A 27,397-nucleotide genomic window follows, 5' to 3' on the forward strand; every position below is an offset into this window, starting at 1 on the left:
GGGCGCCGCGCTCCCTTAACGCGCACAGGCGGCTCCCGGGCTGACCGGTCGCCGGCTTTAGGGGCCTTCGCGAGAGGCGCCGTGCGGCAGAGCCCCTGTCGTGCGGCAGAGCGCCTGCCGCCCGTCTCGCCCGCTGCTCAGCCCGGCTGCCGGCTGCCCAACGCCGGGAAACCTCCCCTGAGCGCCGGCCCCTCCCGCCGAGCGCCTCCGCCGCCAACGGCCGCCCCGCGCCTCAGCACGCCAGGCCACGCCCAGGGGCGGGGGATAGGCGGACTGCACCACCGCTGGGGGGGCTACAGCAGGGGCCGCGCTGCCGCCGCCTTAAATGCCGTTCCGCAACTTCCGGTCGGCAGCGTGTTCCTCCCCCCCCCGATTCCCGCCGCCCAGGCGGGCAGTGACGCCACGCGCCCTCGCCGCCAATCCGGGCGCAGCGGCTCCGCTCAAATCCTGCGGCGGGCTGGGCCGCGGCGTGCGCGGGGCCTGGCGCTGCTGCCGCCGCCGCCGCCTGAGGGGCGCGACCGCCGTGAGGGGCCGGGGGCGCCCCGGCGCCGCCAGGCCGCGGCGAGATGATCGTGACGCCCACCCGGGGCCCCGCCGGCACCCCCGCCCGCCGCCGGGGAGAGCTGCCGTGCCGGTCGGTGCCCCTCAACAGCGTCCCCGCGGGCACGCTGACGCCCCTGAAGGAGCTCCTGAGGCGTCAGGGCGCCCTGAAGGCCGCTCCCGCCGTCGCGGAGCCGGCGGGCCGCGGGGAGAGCCGTGCCGGGAGGCCGGCGGCCGGCGGCGTCTTCCAGTCGGCGCTGGTGGCGGGCGGCGCGGAGCTGCTGGATGTCAGCGAGATCCGGGCCGGCCCCGGCCCCGAGCGGCGGCTGAAGCGGCGGGCGTGCGAGCCTCCCGCCCACGAGTCCCCGGCCAAAATCTTCCAGCGGATGAAGAGCAGGGCCTTGCGGCAGAAGCAGGACTGCGGGCTGCCCGCGGGCAAGGCGCCGCAGAGGAGCTGCGGCAGCGACCTGATCCTGACTCCCACCCTAACCCCCCTGGAGCAGGGCCGCCGGCACGGGAAGCCTGGCGCAGCCGAAGGTCGGCAGAGACCCGCCGAGGTGCCTGCCCGGTGCATCCAGCCAGGAAAAGGTTTGTTCCCTTGCTTCTCCGAGAAAGCTGCCTCTCGTAATGTTTACCTCGGTAGGACTTCCCCTGCGTTTCGCTTACGACTCTTCCAGGGTCTGCAAAAAGCAGCCAATGTCTGTTCGTAGGTGTAAGAAATTTTGGTATCTGTACTGGTTTCCCCCCAAATGTTTGGGATTTAAAAAAAAAAAAAGTTTGGATGGAGGTTTTTTTCATGCTAAAATGTGCCTGTACCATAGGTGGTTCCTCGTACCCTTTCTTTACCTGAGAGGAATCCCTCCCATGGTATTTTCTTCCCTTCTTGCTCAGTCTGGCTTTAGCTACTCCCTCTGTTCTGTTTGTGAATGGGATTGACCCTTTGCAACACCTTGAAAAACAGAATTACACTTTATAAGTTTAAAAAAAAAAAATCAAACCAACCAATTACGTTAACTGCTCCCTACCGTCAATACAGAAAGGAGAAAGGTTGGTGGAAGAATTGTTTGTGGTTTGAAATCCCGGGGCGTTTCCCTGGGCAGCCTGGCCTGATGGCTCTTCCAGTGCATCTTCTGTTTCTGACTGGTTGGTTTAACTTGAACTTGCAGGCACTGTGCCCCCTCCTGTAAAGCTGCTGTAGCCGCTACAGGCAAGTAGGAATGGCTTTCCTTCTGGTTCGTGTCCCAGAGCTCTCTATCTGTAAAGGTAACAGACGTTTTAAAGAGGAAGGTGTCCTGCGGTGGTGCCCTGTTGTTCTCATGCTGTGCTCACCTGGCGTGGGAGACCCACTGAAATATTGGCTGGTTGTCAGAAGGGTTATGCTTCATTGCTACGTGTATTCCTGTTTGAACTACGGTACTTACGAATCTTCTGTACTAAACTTCTGTCTGGTTTTGGGTGGGGGTAAGACCTCCCTGGTTTGTCTGTGTTTGTTTTAAGACATAGTTGCAGAAAATGAGGTTGACTGCTCAGCCTTTCTTATCCGGCCACTAGCATGGGCATCTGTATGCTGTTTTCACTGGGGGGTTATCGAGTTCTTCTCAAAAGAGCTTGCAGTTACAGAGGTGGTAGTGCCCTCGTTTTATGGTTAGATATGAAAAAGTCTTCCTAAATCTCCTTTCTGCAACGTAAAACCACTTGTTACTTTTATTATTTCTGTTGGGTACAACAATAATGAGATTAAACCACTATTACGGTGACTGGAAAAAGGGAGACGTTGCACCAGTTTTTAAAAAGGGTAAAAAGGAGGACCCTGGGAACTACTGACCTGTCAGCCTCACCTCTGTGCCTGGGAAGATCATGGAACAGATCTTCCTGGAAGCTAAGCTAAGACACATGGAGGACAGGGAGGTGATTTGGGACAGTCATCACGGCTTCACCAAGGGCAAGTCCTGCCTGACCAACCTCGTGGCCTTCTACGATGGAGTGACTGCATCAGTGGAGGAGGGAAGAGCTACGGATGTCATCTCTCTGGACTTCTGTGAGGCCTTTGACACGGTCCCCCCCAGCATCCTCCTCTCTGCATCGGAAGGATATGGATTTGATGGGCGGACTGTTTGGTGGATAAGGAATTGGCTGGATCCATTGGTCGCATCCAGAGGGTAGTGGTCAATGGCTCAATGTCCAGATGGAGACCAGTGATGAGTGGTGTCCCTCAGGGGTCCGTACTGGGGCCAGTGCTGTTCAATATCTTCATCAGTGACATAGAGAGCGGATCGAGTGCACCCTCAGCAAGTGTGCAGATGACACCAAGCTGAGGGGTGCAGTCAACACACCTCAGGGACAGGATGCCATCCAGAGGGATCTGGGCAGGTGGGCCTGTGTGAACCTCATGAGGTTCAACAAGGCCAAGTGCAGGGTCCTGCACCTGGGTGGGGGCAATCCCCAGTATCAGCACAGGCTGGGGGATGGAGGGATGGAGAGCAGCCCTGCCGAGAAGGACTTGGGGGTACTGGTAGACGAAAAGCTGGCCGTGAGCCAGCAATGTGCGCTGGCAGCCCAGAAAGCCAAGCGTCTCCTGGGCTGCATCCCCCGCAGCGTGGGCAGCGGGGCGAGGGAGGGGATTCTGCCCCTCTGCTCCACTCTGGGGAGACCCCCCTGGAGCCCTGCCTCCAGCTCGGGGGTCCTCAGCACGGGAAGGACATGGAGCTGTTGGAGCGGGGCCAGGGGAGGCCACCGAAATGCTCCGAGGGTGGCACAGCTCTGCTGTGGGGACAGGCTGAGAGCTGGGGGGGTTCAGCCTGGAGAAGAGGAGGCTGCGGGGAGACCTGATTGCAGCCTTTCAGTACCCAAAGGGGGCTTATAAGAAAGCTGGAGAGGGACTTTTTACAAGGGCACATAGTGACAAGGCAAGGAGTAATGGTTTTAAACTGAAAGAGGGGAGATTCAGACTAGATTTAAGGAAGAAATTTTTTATGACAAGGGTGGTGAAACACTGGCCCAGGTTGCCCAGAGCGGTGGTCGATGCCCCATCCCTGGAAACATTCAAGGCCAGGCTGGACGGGGCTCTGAGCAACCTGATCTGGTTGGAGATGTCCCTGCCCATGGCAGGGGGTGGGACTGGGTGATCTTTGAAGGTCCCTTCCCACCCAAACCATTCCATGATTCAATGATTTTTAGAAAAAGTGAAAGGTCCTAAAGTTTTATTTCTTTTTTTAACAACAGATTTCCAAAAGGTATATTTTTGCCTTTGCATCATCACATCACAAATTGATAATGACTTTTGATCGAATATCAAAAGAGTTTAGTATTGGTGCTGCTTGTTAGGCCTTAATACTATGAAACACGCCCTATTTGTAGGCACTGCCATACTCCTGTTGGTTCCTGTGGGTTGGGTTCCATCCAGACATGCATGCACACACCTGAGGGTGTTCTCGCAAGCAGCTGAGGCAACATAACAGCTAACCCCCAAGGAAAAGGGGAAGGGCGTATTGCCCATCCGTCTTGGGAAGGAAAACAAAACATATTGTTGTATAGTGGAGTTTAGTATCTTACCAAGTAGGTACTTTGCTTCCCCTGCCCCCCACATGTAAATCTTTTTCTTCCCCCAAATCAAAGATTTGTTTGTATTATTTTCCAGAATTATCTTGCACTCGGATTCCTGAGAACCGAACCACGAAGGCACTAGCCACAGACCCTCTTGTATTGGAATCCCCTCAGAAGTTCTTCTTGCGTGTAAAGCGGAAATTGCAGCAGCAGCAAAAAGGTACTTGGTATCGCCCTTAAAAACGCTTCAAAAACTTCCTTGACTTCAGGGTTTCTGTTCTTGCTTATAATCTCTTGTGTGCTTTGGCAGAGTATCATTCCTCTTTATTTGTAGTCTGCGCGCAGTGGAAAATGGAGGAAGAAACCTGCAAATCTGCCTTTTCAAACCTGGCGATGGCACCAGACTTGGTTTAACTATGGTTTAGGGCTGTGGGCTTCTCACCTTGAAGCTCGACATCATTAGTCCTTTTGTGAGTGCACTATCTCTTCTGGCAACGAAAGCCATCTACCTTCAGGCTCCTATTGTGGTTAAGAGTTCTTTAGAGACTAGGTGTAACACTTTGCCATTTGAATGTGAAACTTGGTGGAAAAATCCTAAACCTCTTTTTTGCTGGCTCTTCCCCCTCCCGCCCCCTTAGCTTTTAGTATGTAAAGAGCAAAGGTTTGGTTCTGTGAGAAATTATCTTGTATTTGTTTTTTTCCGTATTGTTACTTGGTAGTAACCAGGTATACGCTTCTGTCCTGTAATTCAGTTTTGAAAATGCGGAAGAAGAAAGTGATGCATGACAAAGTCTTAGTAGTGTTCAACTTCAAAACTGAATTTCTCTGGAAACTCAAACCCCAATGCTTGCAGCTCCCAGCATAGCAGCAGCATGGCTAGAAGTCCAGATCTTGAAGTCTGGAAAGATGGGGATATTTGAGATACTGGTTTTTATGAAAACAGATTTTTTTCGCTCTGCAAGGAGGATTCATTAAAGAAAAGATAGGAAGAATGGTAAAGATATACTATTAATAGATTTGGTGTGCATTAGCTTGTTTTCGGGGGGAAGTGGGATATCTGTAAGTCTTTAACAGCAGGGGTATTGATCTGGTGGTGAGGAAAAGCTAGTCCAAACAAATTCAAAGAGTGGCTTGCTGTTAACGACTGAAATAGGCAGTGCTTTCACAATTGTTGTAATGCTAATCAATACAACCTCCTCTTATAAAAATGGAGCTAACTTTATGAACGTACCTTTATTAGTTCTCAGATATCACTAATTTCTTCGTTATTCCTTTTTTTTTAATGAGCAGATCCAACTCCTTCAAACCCAATCAAGCAGAACATTCCTCCTTCCACAACTACAGAAAAGCCATTAGTCAAATCTGCTTTTGCCGAGCAGCCCAGGAATGATCCTGCAGAGTATGTGGCCGCTGATGAGGATGATCAGGATAATTTCCTTGTGGAATCAATGGATGCTGATGATGAAATGTCTCAAGATACAGTGACTAGTCCTGTGATTTTAAACTCTGCCCCTTTTAAAAAAGGGGATCAGGTAGAAGAAAGGAGGGGAAATGGAGAAGCAAAGCGTACTGAACTTCATCAAGACGGAAGAGAGTTGCAGCCAAGTGATAAGCAAGCTGCTCATGGAGTAGAAAAGATGCTGGAGACTAATTCTCAAAAGCCCTCACAGTGCTTCTGCAGTATTATGCTCTCTTCTCCCAAAGTCCACATTCCAAGGAAGCAAAAGCCGAAAGAAGGCTGTAAGGTCCCTTTGGATAAACCTCATACGGATCAAGTGACTGGCAAAGCAGACAAAGAGGTGGGAGAACTTAATACTTTAGGGCAACTGATGTATTCCTGTGGGCTGCCTGTAGCTCACAGTTGCGATTTATTTGGTTTTTTCTTGTCAAAAATAATGAGCGCTCAGAAGAGAATGAACTATTACTTTATTAGATTGTACTGGTAAATGCTTTCCCATCAAAAGGATCTCTTTTCTTGTACTCCAAGATGACAATGTTCAGGGGTTTTTTTGGTTTTTTTTTTCTTTTTTTTTTTTTTTTTTTTAATAAAAGAAGGCCTTTTGGTTTAGTGTTCACAAGCCACAGTATGGGCTGAAAGAGTTCTCTACCTGAAGGATCCTCCTGTGTCATCTCTTTAATACGTTAATTGCCATGTGTTGATATGATGGACCTGAAACAAATCACTGGCCAATCCAGCTCTTGGCTGTCTACGCAAAGCCAAGGAGAGGTCTTTCCTAGCTGGAGGCTAGGGACGGTTCTAAAATTAACTGAATCTGTACAGCTGATAGTGAGGTAAAAGTCTTGGCTTTCCTACAGAACATCCAAACTCCTGTTAAGTGGGAAAAGAATCTTCTCCTAGGAGACTAGTCTGCAGATCTTATTTTCAATTCAATACGTGCTTGGCAGTATTTACAACTTTCTGAATAAATCTTGAGGAAAGCAGTATATTTTGAAGCGTAGCACGTTCCTCGGTGATTAGCCTAGGGAACTGGTGGAAGCGTGCCTTCCCAAGGGCTGAGTTTCCTTTCCTCCCTGGAGAAATCTGTGGGATTGCAGTCCTCTTCAAGTTAATTGTTTCATTCTCCCTCACCGTTGTCGAGTGTTTTTTATATGTTTTCCTGTACTAAAAAAAAAAAAAAATTACCTTTATGATGAGCTTTGATTTAGGTAAGGAACAGAGATCTGTTAATATTAAATATTAAAAATTTGTAGCTGAGTAGCAGATGCTGAAAGAGATGTTGTTATCGGACACTAGAGACCTGAGCATCACGTAGGTGCTGGCTGTACGTGTCGGGTACCTTTCCTTGGTCAGGGTTAAGTCATTGGTAAGATCTTCAGCGAAGTCAAGGCTGATGGTCGAAAGGCAAACATCATTAAAGAAAAGATCTGGAGTTTAACAACTGACATTCTGAGGAGAAATAGTGATAGTTTCAGATGTCAAGAAATCATTTTCCAAGAAGCTGTTTTTAAAACAAAGTAGTATGTTTCACACGCAGTTTTCCAAACTGCAGCTCAGGTGCAACTGACTTGCTGGCTGTTTAATGCAAAATGAAGGTACCGCAGCTGCATGTGTGTCAGTAGTTTGCGATATCAGATATAGCCTTTTTAATACTGTCTAAATTCTAGCAATAACGTAGCTAATAAATACAACTTTATTTTCTCATGGATAACTTTTTTCTGAATGGTAACGGAGGACGGATGACAAAGTGTAAGAGGTGTGGCGTAGTGGTGGTATTTTTTTTGTGATGACCTTTTTGGATTTGCTAGAGGTCTTGTCCAGTGACTTTGTCTTCTGAGGGTCAACATTAAATTAGTCAAAAGTTTCTATAATTTAAATTCCTGTCTTGTGCATTAGACTCCAGCTTGATTATGCTTCAACGTTTATGTGTATAATGGTTGTTTTCAGTTTCTCTGGTCTGGAGGATGGTGCCTAAATATCTTCTCAAGTTATACAGGAGTTAATTTCTATTTTGCTAATGCCTTGGTGATGTTCCATAGCTTAGTCTAATTTAAAAAGGACTTTTTTTTCTTTTGTAACAGAAAAATGTCTGCCTAACCAGTTGGAGAATTAAAGTGATGGATGGTAACACTGCAATATGTGTTGAAGGAAAACGGAAGTAAGAAAGTTTTCTGATTTAAATGCAATGTAAAACACGTTGGTGGGCTTTCAGCGTCTGAGCTAGAAAGGCTATGCCATCTCCGCCAGGCTGAATAGCTGTAGCTTTGAGACTTGTAGCCTTGGAATAGCTTGGTAACTGTTGGAAGCAGTTCCACACACTTCTGCCGCTTTCCTCCCCAGCCACACAGGGAACATGGCCCTTTGCTTGCATCCTGCCCCTTGTGACAGTGCTTGCAACTCTTACCGTTTCTTTAAACATAGTCGTCTGCCTTCTGAGTAAGCACGCTTGAGCCCATTTGCTCCAGAGCCTGCGGAACGGCCGAGCTGGTGCACAGGGGGATGAGGGGCTGCGTGGCTGGAGGCCGAGGGGAGCTGGGGGAGAAGAGCCGTGGTTGTCCGGGCTTCGGTTGGCTTAGGTGGCCACGGGAGCTGCGCCTTCATGGAACTTACTCTTAGCCTTTGGGAAATACAAAGTGATGTCATGGTTTAAACTTCTTTATTAAGGAAGAGGTGAATTCCTTCATGTGTGCAAGAGGTAGAGTGCCTACATATAGGAAGATACTGGTTAAATAATTATTTCAAAGTCCAGTCCTGATTCAATGAAAGAGCTTAAGAGGAATGAGACAAATGTGTTTGTCTAGTAGATCCCCCAAACTGGTGCTGACTAGGGCTCTTATGAACTTCTGCTTCATGGCACAAAAATTCTGTTTTGTGCCTGCTTTAAGTTAAATTGGCGCAGACTGCCATCAGCCATATGTTCCTGCCGTATCACGTGTGATGGCACCGTTACTCCCGCAGCTGTATGGCGAATCATGGCAGCAGCTGATCCACCCGAAAACTGACTCTGCATTTGTTTTGGTTATGGTTTTGGTCAGACTGTATTCAAATAGCTGTAAGATCAGGAAAACAAGCATCAGAACAAAAGAGAGAGTTGGCTTGCAATAAAGTTGTTTGAAGACATTGTGAGAATATACCCTTGCAGAAGAGTATTCTCCTCTGTCTGTAGTTAGGAACTACCTAACGCATAGTTACTTACCTACTGAAAACTCGGAACCTCGCTCGACAGCGGTGGCACTGTGGAAGGAAGCAGGTCAGTGTGCTTACTGAGGGACGGCAGGAGGCTCCGCGCTCTGCGGTAGGATCTGTAGTAGGAACTGACGTTTGTTTCATGGCTGTATGAGAACAACGGATCCCCTCACTTCTCGCCCTGCACTATAGCAACAGGTTCTCTTAACTTGTGTGGTGTGTATCTGATACGTGTTGCTTACAGATGATATACTTCATTTGCTTTTAGACCCTCTGGATTGACTTCTGTTAATATTTTGTGACAAGTATACAGTCGAATGTTTTTACTTGGGTTTCAGTCCTTAATATTGTTCTGTAGTTTGATCTCTTGGTTACTGTTGTAAACGTATATATAAAAAAAACCCACCCCCAAAAACAAACAAACAAACAAAAAAAACCCAACCAAAAACCCAAAATGTAGATTTTCTACTTTAATGCTTTTTATTCCTCATGGAGAAGTCCCTTAATTTTTTAACAACTCTAATTTTTGCACATATTAGGCCTCCTTCTTCAGTTGTTCTTGTCTTTAAATAGGAAGGTCAGAAATGAATATGATAATCCCCAGGGAAAATACACCTTTGACCTGTATAATGGTACTTCTGTAACTTGCATAATGGTATCACTGCAGTAATGAGCTGGCTGGAGGTCTGTAGTCCATTTCGCTTCTGCAGCCTAATGTCAAGCTAATGTTCTGTGACTGATGTTTGCAGTAGTTGACATGTGCATCTTGTCTCCCCTCCAAGTATTAGACACCACCAGACCTGTTTCTCTTCCAAGCTAAGAAAAGAAAAGAAAACCTAGCACATCCCGCCAGTGTCTATATCGCTCATAAAACATGTGACACTGCCAGTCGCATATGGAATATCAATATTCTAGTTTTAAATTCTGTCTTCTGTGAAAACAATGTTTTATTTCTGTTCTTCGTGTTATCTGTCTTTTCTCAGAGATATGAAAGACCTGTTTTGGCATAGCAATGCAATTATGGAACGCGTAGCACACAACCAAGTTAAAACATCATCTGGCAGTATCTACTTGCTGCAGGGAAATATAGATTCAGCTTCGATGAGAAAAGAAGGTAAGCAGGTGATTCTTAATGTGACATTACAAACTGAGAAGGGCTTCAGATTTATGATTGAACATACTGCTGAAGCAAACGTTTTGTCTTATCCTGCTAATTGGGCTCGGTGGGTATTCAGCACATGCTGGAAAGTGACTCCAGCATCAGGTTGCTAAATACTGTCTCATCTTAATTGTAGCTGGCATTTTTAGGGTGCCGCAGTTACAGCGAGGGCTTTCGCATCATGAAGTTGGCTAATGGGTACGTTCTTTTAAAGAAACTGGTTTTTGCTAAGATTGCCTTTATGCAATTTTGGTCAATGTTTTGGCATTTAAGTAGTGCTAAGACATTCAAATGGGGATGGTTTATACGCTACCGAAATTACTCTGGTGTTTGCATTCTATCTGTCACTCGCTATTCAGTGATTAACCACTAGCTCTGCAACACGACATGGCGTTTCTGGAGACAGACTAGTTACGGTGGCAGTGCTTTATAATTCAGTAAACTGACCCATCTTTAGGGTCTAAGTGGTATGTTATACCAACTCCAGCGAACCTTCCAGCTTCAGATAGTTTTGAAGCATGTGGAATTTTAAAGGAGATTTAATTGACACACCAAGTTAAAGTTAGGCTAGGCTTTATTCTGTTTTTCTTGCTTCACGTGCATCCTCTGTTATACTCATTAGTAAATGAGCTGCCACGTTAGTGCTTACAGGCAGCTCTAGGAATGTAAAGATCATCTGTGTCATAGATGGAATAAATGCCTGCCTTAACACAGACCTGCACTGTGCGTGTGATCGCACTCTTTTTTAAGGAGCATAAGTGCACTCTTTGCTCTCTCAGGCCCAGCACAAGGCATCCCAAGATGTGCCTGTGGCTTTAGTTTCTCCTTCAGATTTGCAGTACTGGGATGCGTTCTGATAAATACCTGACTTGGCTGCTCTCTGACTTGAATTTTTTTATTACTTGCTCTGCTAAATACTTATATTTGTTTTTATTTTAATATTCTGAGAAGGAAAGGTGACAGCAGAGACTTCTGAGCAGAGTGGCTCAAGTACTACAGAGGTTTCCTAAGCCAAAGAGTTAATGGCCTGTGCTGGGTCAATTCCTCTGATCTTCAGACTTGGCACTTAGGGCAAAACGGCCTTCCTTCTCCGCTCCCCCCTCGCCTCCCAGCATCCCCCAGCACACAAACGAAGCTATCGTAGGGCCGGTGTGGAAAGTACCCTGGAAGTACCCTGAACAGATTCAATATTGATGTATGAATCGAAAGAGAAGTTAAAGACAAGCTAGTGTAGGTAGAGAGGAGGAGAAATGCCACATCTCAAGTCTAACCTGAGGATTTCCCTAAACCAGCGGTACTGGCAACCAGGAACGGCTGGGACTGTCAGCAGCGGCACCGTCAGTTCGTGAACAACGCTGCAAGGGCGCAGAACTGCTTGCCTATGGAAGATATTTGGCTGAGGTGTGCCAGCACTCCAAGTGACTCTTCAAAGCACTGAAATTGCTAACGAAATGTGTTGCAGTAAGAGCACTGGCTAGGCACTTACCTACTTCTGCCTCGTTATCAAAAGTGGTTATTAGCCATCTGGGACTCCAGGTGTGCTGCCAAACCTATCCACTGGTCGCTGTTGATGAAACTGTGCAAAGGACAGCACGGGCTATTTAATTGCACAGGCTCTGTCCCGGGAAAGGTGTTTTCTGTGGCTGATGTCCCAGCGGCCCCGCAGCAAGAGTGCTGCACACAACGCTCTGCATCTGTGCAATGGTGCTTGCTCTGCTTTGGCTACAGCCCTTCCTGATCATCAGGAAATGTTTTATCCAGTCCGTATAAAGAATGAACCTATGCGCTATAATGAAATGCTACTCCTAAAGCATTTTAAAGGAGCCGACGGATGGAATAACTAGCACGTAGCATCTCGCAAAAAAATTGCTTGGATACCTATGGGCTTCAAAGGTGGCTGATGCAAAGCTTTTTAAGAAAGTTGTTTCCCAGCTCCTTTGAAATTAAGGAATGTGGAATTTGGCATTCATATGAGGCAAACCAATAGAAACTGTAATAGTGAGTGGGACTGGTGGATGTACCGATAGCGAGGTATGGAGGAAGGTGTCTACAGTGCTACTATAGACGAACTAGTGCCTCACAATGGTGTAAGGCTGCTTTGATGGGGCCCCTAGACGCCGGGCTTCTAGAAGGGCTCTTGGGAAGATTTATAAGGACACAAAGTAGTTATGTGAGGAGGAGGAGGAGGTTCTGTGGGTTTAAATAACAACAGAAAATGAGAGGAATAAAAAGAATCCCATAATGATGTGGGCTGTTGAGCAGATTCATAAACTTTGTAGAAAAGCACCCTAGCTGGGAAGCAGCAGCTGTAGTCTGATGTTGCTGAGTTGCATCAGGATGGTAAGGGTGAGTGCTGGCCACAAAGCATGTCGTAAGAGCTCCGTTCTGATTGAATTAAAATGATGAAATGATGAAAGTGGCATTAAACCAATGAAATTCAGCCTTGATAAATGTAAAATGATGCGTGTGGTGGTAGGGGAAAGCATATTGTTACATATAGCACAGAGTGGTTTCGTAGTTCGGTTTGGCAGGGACCGTTAAAGGTCGTCTAGTCCAGCCCCCGTGTGGCAGCATGTGATCGGATACGATTGTAGGACTCTGTTCACTGTGAAGGACGAGGAGCAAGGTTTGGGGTTTTGCTGGGTGGTTCCATTCCAAGGTTAGCTTAATGCTCGCTAGCAGTTAACAACTTGAACATTAACGGAACAACAAGACTGCTGTCGGCTGTAAAACCTGAATGGCACATGAACGTCTTGAAGACTGAGTACAGCTCCGCATCCTCCCCCCCCTCCCTGCAGGAACCCCCACAACCTGCTCTCAGGAGGAATGCAGAAGAAGCAGGAAACGTGCGGGGAAGAATGACGTGTTTGAAGTTAAGAAAAGGCTTTCACAGGGCCAAGGGCAAACTAAGCTAAGGCATTTTGGCCTGCGAAATGGGAAACTGGGGAGGAGGTGTGGGAGAGCTTAATGAAGTAACGAAGGGAATGGAGATGGTAAATAAAGATCAGTTGTGTGCAGTCTCTTGCAATAACAGAATAAAGGAAATGAAAAAACCTAGTAGAGGGGAAATAAAAGGTTTTTCACGCTACGTGCATCTCGTTTGTGGAAATCCTTGCACAGGATCTGGTAGATGCTGAAGTTTTACATGGGTTCCATTGGAGACTGAGCAGTTTCCTGGAAGACAAATTCCTTTAGGGTTTTTAAATCCATAGAAGTCAGTGTTGATTTCTCAGTTGGAGGTTGGGAGATTGCTTGGAGGGAATATTCCTGTGTACTTGCCTTGCTTCTATGCTCCTCTTTGGCCTCTGCTGTTAGTACCCTTTCCCTGGTTGGGGCTCGATGGACCCTGGGCTGTAGGCTAAGTAAACGAATGACAGAGTGCCTTTCTCGCTTCCCGTTCTCCTGGAGGAGCGCAGTTACTGGCGCTCTCTGTTGGTGCGGGCTGACATTAATGGCCTTTCAGCTCCCAAGATTGACAGCTTGTGGATGCGATTTTTTTTTTTTTTTTTTTTTTTTTTTTTGACTCGTGTGCCTCTTGAATGCTTTCCAGTAAAGATACTGCTTCCCAGAATTTCAGATAGGTAGGCTGCTACTTAAGCTTGCCTTCTAACCATGCGGTGCAGAGCCTTCTCGTAGTGGTCCGTGACTCTGGCGGTCCCGGTGTCAGAGGCTGAACGCTGCTGGTTTTTCAGAGCTTGCGAGCAGGCAGGCGGCTGGGTGTTGTGCCCCTGCATCTGGACAGGTATATCCCGTCAGCGGGAAGGCGACGCGCAGCCTGGTGTCCCCCAGAGCGTTAAATGTCGCGTGCTTTGCTCAGAGAGCCTGGAGCTCAAGTGATGCTTTTTTCCTTCCCTGTTGAAACAAAGGATTACATTATACCTTCGCATGAATGTTTGTTTTTAGGGTTGTTTTCCAGTTTCAGAGACAAAACTAGTCATTTTGTTGTTTCTGTACTACCTGAAGAACTTCCCAGGTTTATAATATTGTTGCTAGATGCTCTGACTGCACCTGATCCTGATGCAGTTGTTCTTTGTCTAAGCCTCGTGGACAGTCTGCGTGCTCTTGGCTGAACAGCTTCTGTGTCAAAGCAAAATAAGGTTTTCTTCTAAGTGGACTTTCCTTGATACAGCAAGTCCCAGGCAGCTTAGGCCTAACCGGAGCCCGAAAACCTCCGGCTGCCCGAGGGAGTTCGGGCGCTCTGCAGGGGCCGGGTGCCGGTCCAGCTGGGTGCACGGGGAAGGCTTATGCTGCTGGTTCCCAGGGGACCGGGGTCCTCCTCAGGGACTGACGGCTGTAATTAATGACCCCCGGTTGACTCTTCTATGGAGTATGCTGCTCTCTTGCGCTGGGGAAACCTGTCTCTCTCTGGTGTTTAAAGATCTGGTGAGCTTCTGAGGTACTTACAAAACCGTGATTCTACTGGATATTATTTCTCCCCTTTCTGATTAAAAGTATTGCTCAGCTGTTGTTAATGCTACTTTTGTTTCAAACAGGATTTCCCTACCGTTTCATCAAAAGATTTACATATGGGTTTTCCAAAAAGTGGAAGGAGTATGTTGAGGAGTTTCTTGAGGAAAGAAGGAGGTAATTTCTTTGGAGATTCTGTTTCATTGCAACGTTCTTTTAAGTATTTACTGAGATTTTGCTTTCTAAGAATACTGTACTAGAGGAGCATAAAAGATTGTAGATGTGTGCATGAAGACTACGTTGCAGGCAAATACCGGTCACTGCTTTGGAAGGATACCCTCTCACCTTCCTTCGTTAGACCGGTTTGGCTTTGCTCCGCGTGGTTGCGCAGCCTCAGGGCAAACAGGAGCGAAGGGCTTCGCCGGCGCGGGGGCTCGCCCAGCGGCCCTGTGAGCGCAGCCGCGCCATGCTGCGGGGCTTTTGCCGAGATGAGAAGACTTCGAGTTTGCCTACGTTAACGTGTTGTTAAAGGACAGCTTTTTCAGATGTTTATTATTTCTTTTCTTAAACTCCACATCATTAGGAAAGAACGAAAACAAAATACTGGTGAGGATGAAAACGAAGAGAGTGACTCAGTGGTGGGTGCAGACGTGCTGCAAAATGCAGAAGACTCAGCAAGAGAGGCAGAGAAACCTGACACCAGAAACACCACCTATGAAGTGTTACCGAAGAATGATGAAAACGCTTGTGAGTATTTAATAATCCTTTTCTTTGGAAAAAAGTTGCTGTTTTTTTGAGAGCTGCTTTCCCCAGCAAAAGAGGTCTGATGTCTGTCTGTCTGTCTGTCTGGTATCTTGTTAATCAGGCTGTAGGGAAGAGGTAACAGACCGGTTGGGTGAAGTTGTTTGTTTGTGTTCACTTAGGCTGCAGTGATGGGAGCATTGATTTGTTTCTCTGTTTCTGGTTCGCAGCCGTGCAGCAGCTATGCCGAGTGCTGGGGGCTGTCCTGAGGGCTGGCCCTGGGAGGGAAGCAGGAGTCTGGTTTGGTCGGTAGCGGCTGAAGGCAGTGACTCCAGGGCTGTTTATTCTAACAAACTTGACTTATTTTTTTGCCAGTTGCTATTTTGCATAACGTGCTCTCTTCTTAGGCCTTCTGGGCCACCTGTGGGATTTCATACCTCTGCCAAGGCTCCATCCTTGGGACTCCTCCCCTGCAGTGCCCACCCCCTTTTTACCTGGGTTAGTTTTAACTCACGGCAAGTCCTTGCGCAGGTTTTTTTGTGGCATCTTAATGGGTTTGCTACAGCTGAGGCACAGAGAGCGGTAACGGTTGGGGACGGATGAAATGGATTGTGGAAAAATTCACTGCGTTGGTTTGTTTCTAGAGGAAATGGTTGCGAAGCCACAACCTATGGATCCACCTGTTTTTTCTTTGCCTTGTAATGCAACCCTAGCTTTGTTGTGGACACCGATAGCTTTGGGTTTAACTTTGACTTCTTTTTAATATCCAGTCATAGGTTCCAACAGGGCTTTGGCCAAACTTCATTGTGCTAGTATTTGTTAATGCTGTAATCAGATTTTCTTGCTAACGCTATAAAAGCTGTTGTACTTTTTTCTCTCGTTACAGTTAGGATTTGTTCAGTGTGACAACTTTTCTTTATCATTCTGCTTCCCTATATGACTTTTACAGTATTCATAACCTTCTAAACAAAGTAAAAATAAAAATTTCACAGCAGTAAATTTTATAACTTGTGAAGATTATGACTTCAATCATGTTCAGGTGTGCGTATTTCTAACCCGAACACTTTTAAAAGAACAACATAACATTGTGGTAAGTTTTATGTTGTCCATGTAGTCAGCACAAATGAGCTGGTTTTCACGCAGCATTGCTCCCACGCCTGTGAAGTCTGCAAAGCTGAATTTTCAATATAGTATTTGGGACAAAACTGTATTTCTTGTTTTTTCTTGTAGATACCACGCCAAAGCGCAATTCCGTATTGAATGACTCAAGCAGAGTTTACACTCGTAGTGGCCGTCTTGTTAAACCACCGTTAAGTTTCTGGTGTGGGCAACGTGAGTTTGTTGATCAGAAACTAAATGTTACTATAGAAGAAGGTGGAATCGATTATTTGAGCATGGTAAGATTCTTTTGCATGTTGTTATTTAAATGTATCTTAAATACAATGAATAAACTCGGCTAGGTATCTAACAGAAAGAGTCCAGCTCTTGTAAGTACCTGAAGAGGCAGGAAATCTTGAAAACATTATAAAAACATTTTAAAACAAACAAACAAAATAGTCTTAATCTCTATTATCAGAATTGTCGCGTCTGTAAAATGGGGATAATGGGGAACTGCTTATGGAAAAATAGGTGGGTTTTTGGAAGATCAGTCTGTCGAACGGGAAGTCGCACACCGGCACTGGTGTGGGTCACGGAGGTTCCGAAGTAAAACACGTTCTGTAACGCTGAGGCCCTGCTGCAGTGGTTAATCCCGCGTGGGGTGCCAGCGCTGCCGGAAAGCTTTTGCGTTAGCCTGTGCTCTTCTCGGTTCTCCCCTTCCTCTGCAGGGTTTCATGTTCGTTAGGACGAGGTGTTTCCTCATTTCTTGTACCCTGCTCTGTCCAGGTCACCCCTGTTTTGATTGAGGCGTGCTGGTTTTATTTATTATGACGCTTTAACAACTGATCGTACTCTGGTAACGAGCGAAGGAAAACCCCATTCTTTGGGACAGTTGTGAGCTTTTTTTTTTTTTTACTCTCTCCAAGATCAGTTAACTTTATGGCATGGGGGCCGTACTAACGCTTGTCATCACCTGCAGCAGTGAAGATGTGTGTCCGACCTACCGCCAACTCAAGCAGTTCTAGGGCTTAAGATTTTAACTTGTGTTTTAGAATATTTAGATGTAAAGGGAGTCTGCTTTGGTTGCGTGCGTTTGTATAAACACCTGTGTTCATCAAATAGTATTTAGTAGATACTGGTCAACGTAGGTGACTTCTAAATCTACCCATCCTGTAAACATTTGGCTTTTTCAGAGCTGGCATCGGTAGGCTTGATATGTAATCTCTTGCAGAAGTTTAGATTAAATTGTTTTATTTTGAAGATGTTTAGTAGTGAAAAATCCCAAAGAAAGACCAGTTCTGTCTCTAAGAAGACTAAAAGAAAGGAAGTCATGAAGACAACAGAAGAAACACCAAAAAGCCAAAGTAAAGGTAAAAAAAACTTTTTCTTTTTTTGAAGCTATTGACTAGAATCAGGGGATTATGAGTTGGGTGCTGGAGCAGTGTGGTCATGTCCTGTTAATGCAAAGAAATTATTTAAATCTTTTAATGGTCGATTGCTTCTTCTATGAAGAATTATCAGAGTGGCATTAATGCCTAGTTTCCTAGTTCTACAGCTCCGGATATAAACTACGTTGCTAAATCGCTTCTTTATTTACATAATGGGAGCATGCAGATTTCTTTCTGGGGAAACTGAAATGAAAGGATTATGACTTTTTTTGCAGTTTCTGCTCCTGTACTTTGGATCTCAGCATAGCTATTGCATGGGACTTGAGAGAGCCTGGAGAGAAGCAGAGTTTACCAGCCCAGTGAACTGGTGATCTGGCTTTATTTTTTAAGCTGGATGAATTAAATAAATGAAATGCCTATGTAGGCAAAGAAAATGTATTAACAGAGTTTTAAAACCTTTATTTTTGATAAAATTTGGGACACAATAGAACCCTGAAAACATAAAATATAAAGCAGAAGTTTCTCTTTTAAAGCACCTGTAATGCTTCCTGCAGAAAAGCTACGTGTAGCACGAGTCAGGCTTTTGGGATGCTAGTGTTTGCCCCGTCTCAGTCACAGCCTGTTAGCAACGCTTTGTTTACCATTCTGTTCTCTGTCTGCTCAGTACTTTCACCTTCCCTTTTGTAGCCTTGCTAATCCTAATTCTTTCGACCGACTGGAGGCAGTCTGTCATGGGAGCGAGCCGGGCAGGACAGGACGTCCCCTCTGCCCGAGGAGCCCTCCCCGCCGCTGGCTGTGCGCCCGCTGAGCAGGGGGACACTTGCTCAGAATGAATTCGGTGCTCACAGCTGGTTTCACGCTATGTCCTCTTTGTGAGTCAGCTGGAAAGGGATGTTCTCTGCTTCTTGACCGCCATGCGGAGGAACGGCCTGCCTGTGGGACGTGCTGTCATGTATCGTGTGGCCTCTCGTTCCTGAAGAATTTAATCCCAAATGCATAGAAGTGTGAGGGCAGAAGGCCTTTACTTAATCCTTCCGAGATACACGTATGGAAAAGGAGGTGCAGCGATCTCGGGAAGCTTCACGAGGCGCTGGTTTTACGCAGTCACGTTTAGTAAAGTTACGGGCATCCCTTACCAGCAGAAGTGAGTTTGCAGTGCATCTTTGGAGATGGGTTGCAGATAACCTGTGCTGTGGGTCTCTTCCATGGGGAAGGGGCGGGCAGCACAGAGCGTGATGAAATGTTTCCTAGCATCGCTAATTTCTCTCTTAAGTGATGTTTTGCTGTGCTCCGGAGGGAAGCAGTGTTTAATTTAGTTTTGTATCCCAACGCAACCATTCAACGGAACATCTCCTCGTCCTGAAGAACTCCAGTGTTCTGCTCAGGTGGGGAGAGGCTTCTGCAGCACGCTGGAGGTGTGCTGCATGGCTCTTCCTGCAGGCTCTGTAACAGAAAGGAGCTCACAGATCTTAGCAAGCGTGGGATGCGTTGCACCCCGCAGCAGGCTCGTCTTTGCTGGGCTGAGAACGCAGCAATGATTCACGTGACAGTGTGTGATATTATACTGACATCCTCTCTTTCAGGGAAAAACAACGAAAAAGAAGTAAGTTCCAAAAGAGAAACCAAGTCCGCTGGCAGCAAGGAGGCCAGGCGCTTCATTTCAGATGATGATGGAAGTGATCATGCAATTGATAGTACAAAAACGAAACCACAGCCTTCTGTTCAGCTGACTCCCTTGAATACTGGAGTACTAAACAAACATAACTGTAATAGCAGAATCCCAGGGATGACAAAGGAAAAGAGAGGAACAGAACATGGAGAACTGACTGTGTATCAGGCTTACAGGTACTCTTTAAGGTCAGCCAAACGGCTTCTTCAAGACAAGCATTTAACAGAAGAATCGTCAAGCAACGATGAGGAAGAGGAGTCCAGTGAAGATATCCCACTGTCTGTCAAAAGGAAAAATAAACCTTTATTTAAAAAAGAGACTCAGAACTTTAAATCTTCCTCTAACTGGAAGAGTTCACAGGATGACGCAAACAAGGTGCTGTGTGAACAAAGGACAGTAAAACACTCCCCTGCCTCCCATAACGTGCCGTTGAGGCAAAGCGTGCCCGGATCCAGTGGTGGTTCTGATCGACTTGAAGGAAAAACCCCTTCTAGGGAGTCTAATACTTCCCACCTGCCTGACAGGGCAACGAGGACAAGAGGCAGAATTAACCCTCCAACGTATTTCCTTGAATCTGACACTGAGCCAGAATCCAGCGAAGAGGAATTTCAAGTAAAAGAAAAGAATTCAAAAGTATCTGATAAGAAAACAAATTGTAAAGTTTCTAATACTGCCAAGTCTGCAGCAGCAAAAGCAAGAGAACCTGAGAGGGAAAAGCCGCAGAAATCTCTGGAGCTTTTTCCAAGGGCGACTGATGGTTGGTCTGACAAGGAATTACAGAAGCTCTACAGGCAAGTGGTTGCCCTGTCTTCACAGGGCAAAGATCCCCTCGGCCATCGGGAGGCGTAATGTACTGAAGGGTTTGGATGGTCTGGGTTTGGATCTTTCAGATTCAGTCTCTTTCACGTTATTTTAAAGGTTTCCTTTCCGTTTTAATTCCCTCTTACAAAATAGATGTTGTTAACGAATTAAAAAATAGTGAAATAAAGGAGACAACTGAGCATTTTCTAAAATAACTGTAGGTGCGTGAGCCTGCAGCAGCCCCTACCGCTGTCATCAGTGTGAAGGGAGAGGAACACAGATACTAGGCAAAATTTTGTGAACCTGCTCCCCTCCCTGTTTTTCAGAAACACGTGCTTAATCTTGTTAAAATGATAGACAATTCCTATGAGTAAAATTGAAAAACATGAATAGGTAAATAGTAGGGTAAAAGTAGTCATATTTATGATTTGGACAGTAAATCAGAGGTAGCATATTGTCTCCCCTAATGGAATAAAATGTTAAACATGACATGTTTATGTATTTGAGTCTTTTAAAGGGGAGATTAACTGCAAGAATGTTTAATTAATGCATTGTCCAATTACTTAAACAAGCTACTGGGCAGTATTTAATATATACATTACGTAATAAAATGACCATGTTTGGTTTTGTTTCTTTTAGATTAGAACCCTGACAAGGCATGAGCTCGTGTCTCGGGGGGGCGGGGGGGGCTGCTGCAAATAAGGAAGACATTTATCTTGTAAGGGAGCTGTTGGCTTCAATTGTTCAAACAAATCCGTGCACGTTTTAAAGCGCCTGGACAAGACACCAGGGACAAGGCGCTCTCCATCCAGCGCGCAGTGCCCTGTGCGGGAAGGGCAGCTTCTCCGGGTGCTTGGCTTGCGGTGTCGCGCGGGTTCGTCTGCGTGACGGAAGTTGTGGCCTTGTTCTCTTGGCAGGGCTGTTGCTTCGTTTCCAAAGCACAGGAACGGCTTCTGGGTGGAGGTGGCCATGGCGGTGGGGTCTCGCTCTGCTGAAGAATGCCAGCAGAAGTATGTAGAAGAACAGCAGGCAAAAGGTTCCAAAACGCATGCCAAGACGACCCCTGCTTCAGGAAAACCAGAACACAAAGGTACCGACATCTTGGTTCTGGGCACATTGCTGTGTTTAAATAATTTTAAATTCAGTATTTATTATGTAATGGGAGATACAGGCGTAAACACACACTGGAGCCCGACAGTGAAGAAGGTTATCTTCCATAGTATAGAGGTTTGCTGCAGAGCTCAGAGGATGTCATAAATGACTGAAGTAACAAGAAGAGAAAGGATATTTTTAGAGTTTTCTAGTTTTCGGCACGATGGGAAGAATTAAACCGGCTTTGCCGCCTAAGGGAAAATAGCTATTTATATCTTAAGAGGCTCTTGGAGCCGAGTAGATAATGAGCTACTTGTAGAGCTGTCGATCCAGAAAGGAAAACGGGGTGCTTGTACGCACCAAGGGCAGCGCGGAGTAAGAACAGCCAAGTTACGTTCTCGGTGCCTGTTGCCGTTTTCTGCCCGGTTCTGAAGTCAGTAACGCGTGTTCAGGATAGCCAGCGCGCCCTGGCGTGGGAGGCACGGGGTGCCCAATCCAGTCATTTACCACAGAGAAGGTTACAGGGACCGAGCGAGCGCTCAGGTGAGGACGGCTCTCGGGCAGCAGCTCCTACTGACGGAGACACCCCGCGCCCAGCCGCTGGAGGCTGCAGTGTTACACAGCAGGGGGCAAAGCCGACTCTGGTGATGTTTCCGGCGGTTAAAGCTGTGCAGCGGTCTCCATTTATTGCAAGCATTAAAATAATTTTTTCTGTCCAAATGAGGCGACCCAGGTTACACGCGGGAACGCTTGGCTCCAGGTCTGCAGCCGCCGTAGCGCAGAGCAGCCCGGGTGGTCTCAGTTTCCCTGCCCTTACAGTCACTGCGCTGTGATTTTGTGCAGGCTTGGAAAGGCGGCAGATGGAGGGCTCAAGTGCGGGACAACGCACTGCATTTTCACTTGAACGTTCCTTTGAAACGTTTGCTGCAGCTACAGTATTTGTGTGAGACTCTGCTGGGCACCAGCTTTGCGACGAGTTTTGTTCCGCTTTGATAGTGCTGGTATTATTCTCGAGCACTTTGGAGCATAGATAGAAACCATCTTATTTAGAGTGTTACCGTGGTATGAAAATTCCCTGCGCTCCGGTGATTGCGAAAGCTTTTTCTAATGTTGCTGTTCACTTCTCCACTGCTGATCTCCTACAGAGAATTTTCTCCTGTTTCACCCTGGCATTTGACATTATCAGCCCGCAGCCTCTGCTGTTCAGAAGACACAGTTGTTCTGGTCAGTGAGCGTTCGTAAAGGGCCAGCCTGCCACAGTGGTTGTAAGGCTTTTTGCCTTGAGGAAAGCGATGTTTGGGACCTCTCGGACTCACTTGGGCCTTTTGAATTCTAAGACACTCTAAAATGCCTGTAGCAAAGCAAAGGACTAAATTCAGTCCTGCGTGACACTTAGGACGGATCCTTCTGGGCAGCGAGGAGCTGTTCCGTGGCTTTCTCGCAGAAGGCGAGTGCATCCTGTTAACGATGCATCTTGGCGTAGATACAAAAATACTTTCTTCTTCTGAAAATCTGCAAACTGTGGATTAATTTTCTTCTTTACTTGACTGTCTGTGTAAGCAGCTAGTCTAGTTTGTGTCTGAAGATGAGGATATCGGGGAGATGTTCTTCTAAATTTGCCCCGACAGTCACTCGTAACAGAAAGCAGAGGACAGGAAGACATAGAGCAGGGGAGGCGACACAGTCCCTTTCTTTCCTTCCAGTGGGCTTAACAGCTCATCACGTAGGTGCGGTAATCGGATTAAGGTTCGCGAAGGATGCGGCTGTACGTGCTAATGCCTCAGACGAGCATCCCGTAAACCTGGTGTCGAGGATGCTGAATTGGTCTCTGTGCCGCAGAGCCTTTGTTTGAGCACTTTATGGCTCTTGACATGGGCGATAAATCTTAGTGTCCTTTGTCTCTGAAATGCAGATGCACGGATAATTCTGTTACAATAGCAATAAAATAGCTGATGTACGTATGACGCTTGCCACGGCTGTGTAAGGCTCTAGAGTGAGCTTCTGATTAAGAGGTAGCGGAGAAATTCTTTTTGAAAGCATAAATTGTACAAGAACTTGGAGGATCACAAAGAAGCTACAAGACATTTCCCCAAAGGAGAGACTGAACTGCATCACCAGCATTGATTGTAGTTAGCAGATTTTAAAACCATGCTGCATAACCAATGTCTTAGAACAATTAATATTTTGATTCATGTAGGTAAGAAGGAGCCGGTTACGATAACTGCCAAAGTGGGAACCTTCAAAAGAAAGCAGCAGATGAGAGATTTCCTGGACCATTTGCCAAAGGACAACCACGACGATATTTTCACTGCGACGCCCTTTCAGAACAGAAGAGTAAAGGTAAATCTGGGGAAATAGTGTATGTATGCGTATGCTTTTCTGGTTGGCGTTTCAAGGGTGTGCTGCAAGTCTGCTGGTTCGGTTCCATCAATAAAACCTCGTGGATTCGGGGGAAGAGGCTTATTTCCCGGGTTTGTTATTGCAATACTTCGATTGCCGGCAGTGACGGCGTGTGGAGCGTGGCCCCTGCCGACGAGGGTTACCGCTGAACGGGTGCGTAAAACCGGTCTGTAGTAGGGGCGTCCTTTCTGCCTGTGCGGGAGGAACTTCTGACGCTGTGAACCGCTGGTCGTGCAATTTATTTTTTTTTCCCCTGTAGAGAATTTTTGCAGTACATTTCATGATGCATCTTTGGTTTTGCCGTTACCTGACCAGACTAGCTCTGCCAGTTAAAACCAGCGCCTCAGTTCCAGCAGGGACTCCAAACCCCACCTGCAGGTCTCTTGATTTGTCCTTTTGTGGGTTTTCTTTGTAGCAACAGTGCCCTTCTTGCTCTGCCAGGAGTGGAGTAACGCTGCGGCTCGTTGGAAAGCCAAAATTTAAGCAGTGGTAACTTCATTGCTTTCTATGAACCGCAGCGTGCTATGGAGAAATCCCCGTGACCGGTGTGAGCGAGCTGGCTGTGAAGGAAGCGATGGCTCCATGCCCAAGACACCCTGTTTCTGCAGAGGGGTTCTCCAGGAGCCGCCTCTTGCGGTAGGACACAGTTTCAGCCAGTGATTCAAAAGGGTGCCCCTTCTTCTTTTTTTTGTCTTCTTTTTTTCCCAAATTCATTTTGCCTGGCTTGTGCTGTGCAAAAGAAGCCAGCCCCCCTCGGCTGTGTCTGACGAGAGGTACACCTCCGGAGAGAGCTGCTGAGTATTTAGGAATCACGAGTGGGCTCCCCTTCCATGAACCAGACTCCTCACAGCTGCAACTTCTTGTGCCAAGTTCCAGAGCTGAATTATTTGCTGCGTGAAGAAGCACGATCTTTTACTTGTTCTGAACTTGCATCTGCTGACTTTCTCTTCCTCTTCTCACGGGGAAGAAACAGCGAACGCCTGTCCTGGCCCCTGTTCCCCTGATGCGTTATAGCTCTCCCCCACCCAGGACCTGCTGTGCTGTGGCCCCTCTCTGAGCCTTTCCAGTTCTCCTCTCTCTTCAAAATGGAAGGAGCAGAAGTTCACTGAGTAATCCTGAAATCCTCCTCCTGAGTACTAATGGTCAGCTTTGAGCTTGTAATTTTAATCAGAAATTATTGTTTGAATGTGTAGCAGCAGCCAAAAAAGGCCAGCAAAATGCTGGGCATCAACAGGAGTATTAAGAGCAAGACCGAGGCATCCTTTGGCTGCTGTGTCGCGTCCTTGCCTACCTGCGCTCTGCGTGCGGCGCGCGTTGCTGGTGCCTGCCTCTCGAGGGACACAGCGGAGTCAAAAACGCAAGGGGAGCGAGCGAGGGAATGGCGCGGCTGCCTGCTGGAGAGAAGAGAGAGTCGGGGCCTCCTCCCTTTGGGGAAGGGGGAGACAGCCGAGGCTCACAGGGTGGTGAAGAGGCCGTGTCCTGTCGCTGCTCTGACGGACCCGCGAGAAGCCTTTTCAGCAGACTCTTGTTCAAAGGGCAGGTCGCTGATTGCTCTGATGTGGCTTTGCAGTTGCCAACGTTCCGGCGAAGCCACGATGACGATGATGACGACTTTGCACTTACGGACAACCCGATCACACCTTCCTCAGCTGTCTTCCCTATGGTGAAAACCCCTCAGTGCGACCACATCAGCCCTGGTATGCTGGTACCCATCAACAGGTAGGAACTGGTACCACCGTCCCTCTGCTAACCTCCTCCTTTCTCATTTTCCCCAAGGTTGTTTTTTGTCCTCTGAGAAAGATCGCTCTTGGAACCGGGGCAGCAGTTCCCGTCCAGGCTTAGAGCACGCGTAGCAAATGCTGCAGTCCTTGGGGGACTTGTTTAGAGAAAGCTCTCTCCTTTGGCAGCGCGTGCGGTTTGAGCTCTCAGCTAAGTCTGGGCAACGGAACGACGCCCATCGCGTGTCCTTTTAATCTGGGAGAAGGTGGCGATTTGGGCTTCGGCCTCAGCAGAGGTTCCTCTGCTCATTTTGAGCCTTAAACCTGTTAACCCAACGGCTTCAGGCTTTACTGAAACCATCCTGAAACTTGTGGAGTAACTGGCGTTTTATCTAACGGATGAGAAATGAACATCATCTGGGAAGATGATGAAGCTTTGGTACTTGCCCTACGAGTTCTAGCACGTGATCTAATTAATTAAACACTTCTGTGGTGTCACGCTCCCAGCGCTGCTGTTATATTTAATTGACCAACCACTGTTTTTAACGGCCATGCCAATTTTCATTCTGAATTAGAGCCGTATGGACGCTGCCCGTAACGGCATCCCGCGGAGCCCAGGGCGGCGCACCAGGGACGCTAACGTGCTTGATTACATCTGCAGGAACGATTACGACAGGCACGTGTTCAGGATGCAGAAGAACACGCAGGGCAGCAGAGGCACCTGGGACAACGTCAAGAAGAAGTCGGTAATGCTGGTTTCCTTGAATGTTGCCCCACCTGAATGATGCAAAGCTTGGCTAAAGCAGCAGGCACAAGATTCCCGGGATCACAGACCAGCTGTGTGTGTTCAGGAAGGAAAACAGGAGCCCTCCCCTGCTGCCCCCCCAGGCTTCTGGGTTTTGTATCTACTGCTCTTGGGGAGAAGTTGTTAGAAAAGAGCTCTTGCTTGTCAGGATTAAACACATTGCTTTTTATCAGGGTTTGTAACTGCTTTTGGATTCTGTGATCTCCAGGTACATTAAGTTCCTGTTACATTCTTCTGTACAGTGGGAAAGGAAACAGCAATTCCCACCTTGTATCGGAAACTCCCTGAATTTATGTATTTATTCCTTCGGTGCCCTAGGTTTTGTAGTTCTTCTGGCCTTTCCATGAAAGGCTGAGATCCCAGCAGCAGAAAAACGGTTTGCGCCTCCAGTTTAGTGAAAGCGTTTGTGGTACTTGAACAGCTTAAACGCTTAGGGACAGCGCAGCCCAGCGCCAGGGCAACCTCCTTCCGGTGTAGCACCGAGTCCGTGCCGGTCGTCCCGCCGGCGCTGTGCGGGTGCTGGTGCCGCGGGGCTGAGCGGAGCCTTTTTGTCCTTTGCCAGGCTGGAGGGGTGCTGGGTACGCCAGCGTCGCGCAGAACCGCATTCAGTTTCGAAAAAAGTAAGTACTCGCTGTTTCGCCTTCTTCACTCCAGACTCCTTCCCTTTCCCCCCGCCACCGGCTTGTTGGGTGTCCACAATCTTTGCGTTTAATGATTTCTGTTTCTCGTAAGCACCTCTGGCTTTTGGACGTTCCGTACCTGCTTTTCAAGCTCGGGCGCGCACTGACACTCCCCCCTGTTCTTTTATTGCAGAAGTGAAACAGACCTCTGTTGTAGGGAAGCTCTTCGTGGCTGAGGCAGCAGATTCATCGGATGAAGAACAGGACGATTCCTATTTTTCTGTTTAATGAACTTTGTGGATTTTATTAATTCAACACTTACTTATGCGCCTCTCGCATGAAGCCAAGGGGTTTGGCCGCCCCTCCGAGACGGCATTCCTGTCGTGTTAAGAGTTCGGTTTGGAAACCTTGACCTGCAGGGTTTTTATGTGTTTTAGCACCGTTCTCCTCCTGCTGCCTTTGCCATTTTCCATGCGGCCAAAGTGGCACTTTCCTGCCCAGGCTCCTCCTTTCCATTGCCCTGTTTCTCCGGGGGCGGGGGGGGAATGTCTTGGGAGACCAATTACAATTTATCATTTTAAGATAAAATATCTTTTTGAAGCATGGCTGTACAATAAATGTATAATGGTATGGCCTGTAACTAATTGGAATTGCTTTTTAAAATCTTCTACTGAGAGTTTGAATTTTTACATTTCCTTAATGTAATAAAAAAGGAGGAGCTTACTCACGAACGGGTCGGACGCGCTGGGGCAGCAGCAGTCGCAAGCTGTC

The 27,397-nt window shown here is 47.2% G+C and overlaps 1 protein-coding gene across 2 annotated transcripts; it reads left to right on the top strand.

Annotated features, from left to right (window-relative positions):
• The first annotated feature begins 339 nt into the window (after positions 1-339).
• On the top strand, positions 340-26,956 carry MIS18BP1 (MIS18 binding protein 1). 2 transcript variants are annotated; one of them, XM_009472761.2, is made up of 16 exons: positions 340-1,128; positions 4,178-4,303; positions 5,374-5,882; positions 7,624-7,700; positions 9,712-9,842; positions 14,381-14,471; positions 14,878-15,041; positions 16,266-16,432; positions 17,395-17,503; positions 19,105-19,981; positions 20,909-21,081; positions 23,281-23,423; positions 25,054-25,202; positions 25,863-25,947; positions 26,569-26,626; positions 26,820-26,956. In XM_009472761.2, exons 1-16 carry the CDS (start codon positions 567-569, stop codon positions 26,912-26,914), a joined length of 3,516 nt encoding a protein of 1,171 aa, XP_009471036.2. In that variant the 5' UTR covers positions 340-566; the 3' UTR covers positions 26,915-26,956. The 2 variants fall into 2 exon arrangements, with proteins under 2 accessions (XP_009471036.2, XP_087603054.1); XM_087746928.1 differs by lacking the exons at positions 25,863-25,947; positions 26,569-26,626; positions 26,820-26,956 and adding an exon at positions 25,260-25,780 and having other exon boundaries at positions 25,054-25,180.
• The last annotated feature ends 441 nt before the right edge of the window (positions 26,957-27,397 follow it).

This window comes from Nipponia nippon, unplaced genomic scaffold, assembly GCF_047370975.1.
Source record: "Nipponia nippon isolate SJK-2023a ecotype South Korea unplaced genomic scaffold, ASM4737097v1 scaffold_11, whole genome shotgun sequence".
Taxonomy (NCBI): domain Eukaryota; kingdom Metazoa; phylum Chordata; class Aves; order Pelecaniformes; family Threskiornithidae; genus Nipponia; species Nipponia nippon.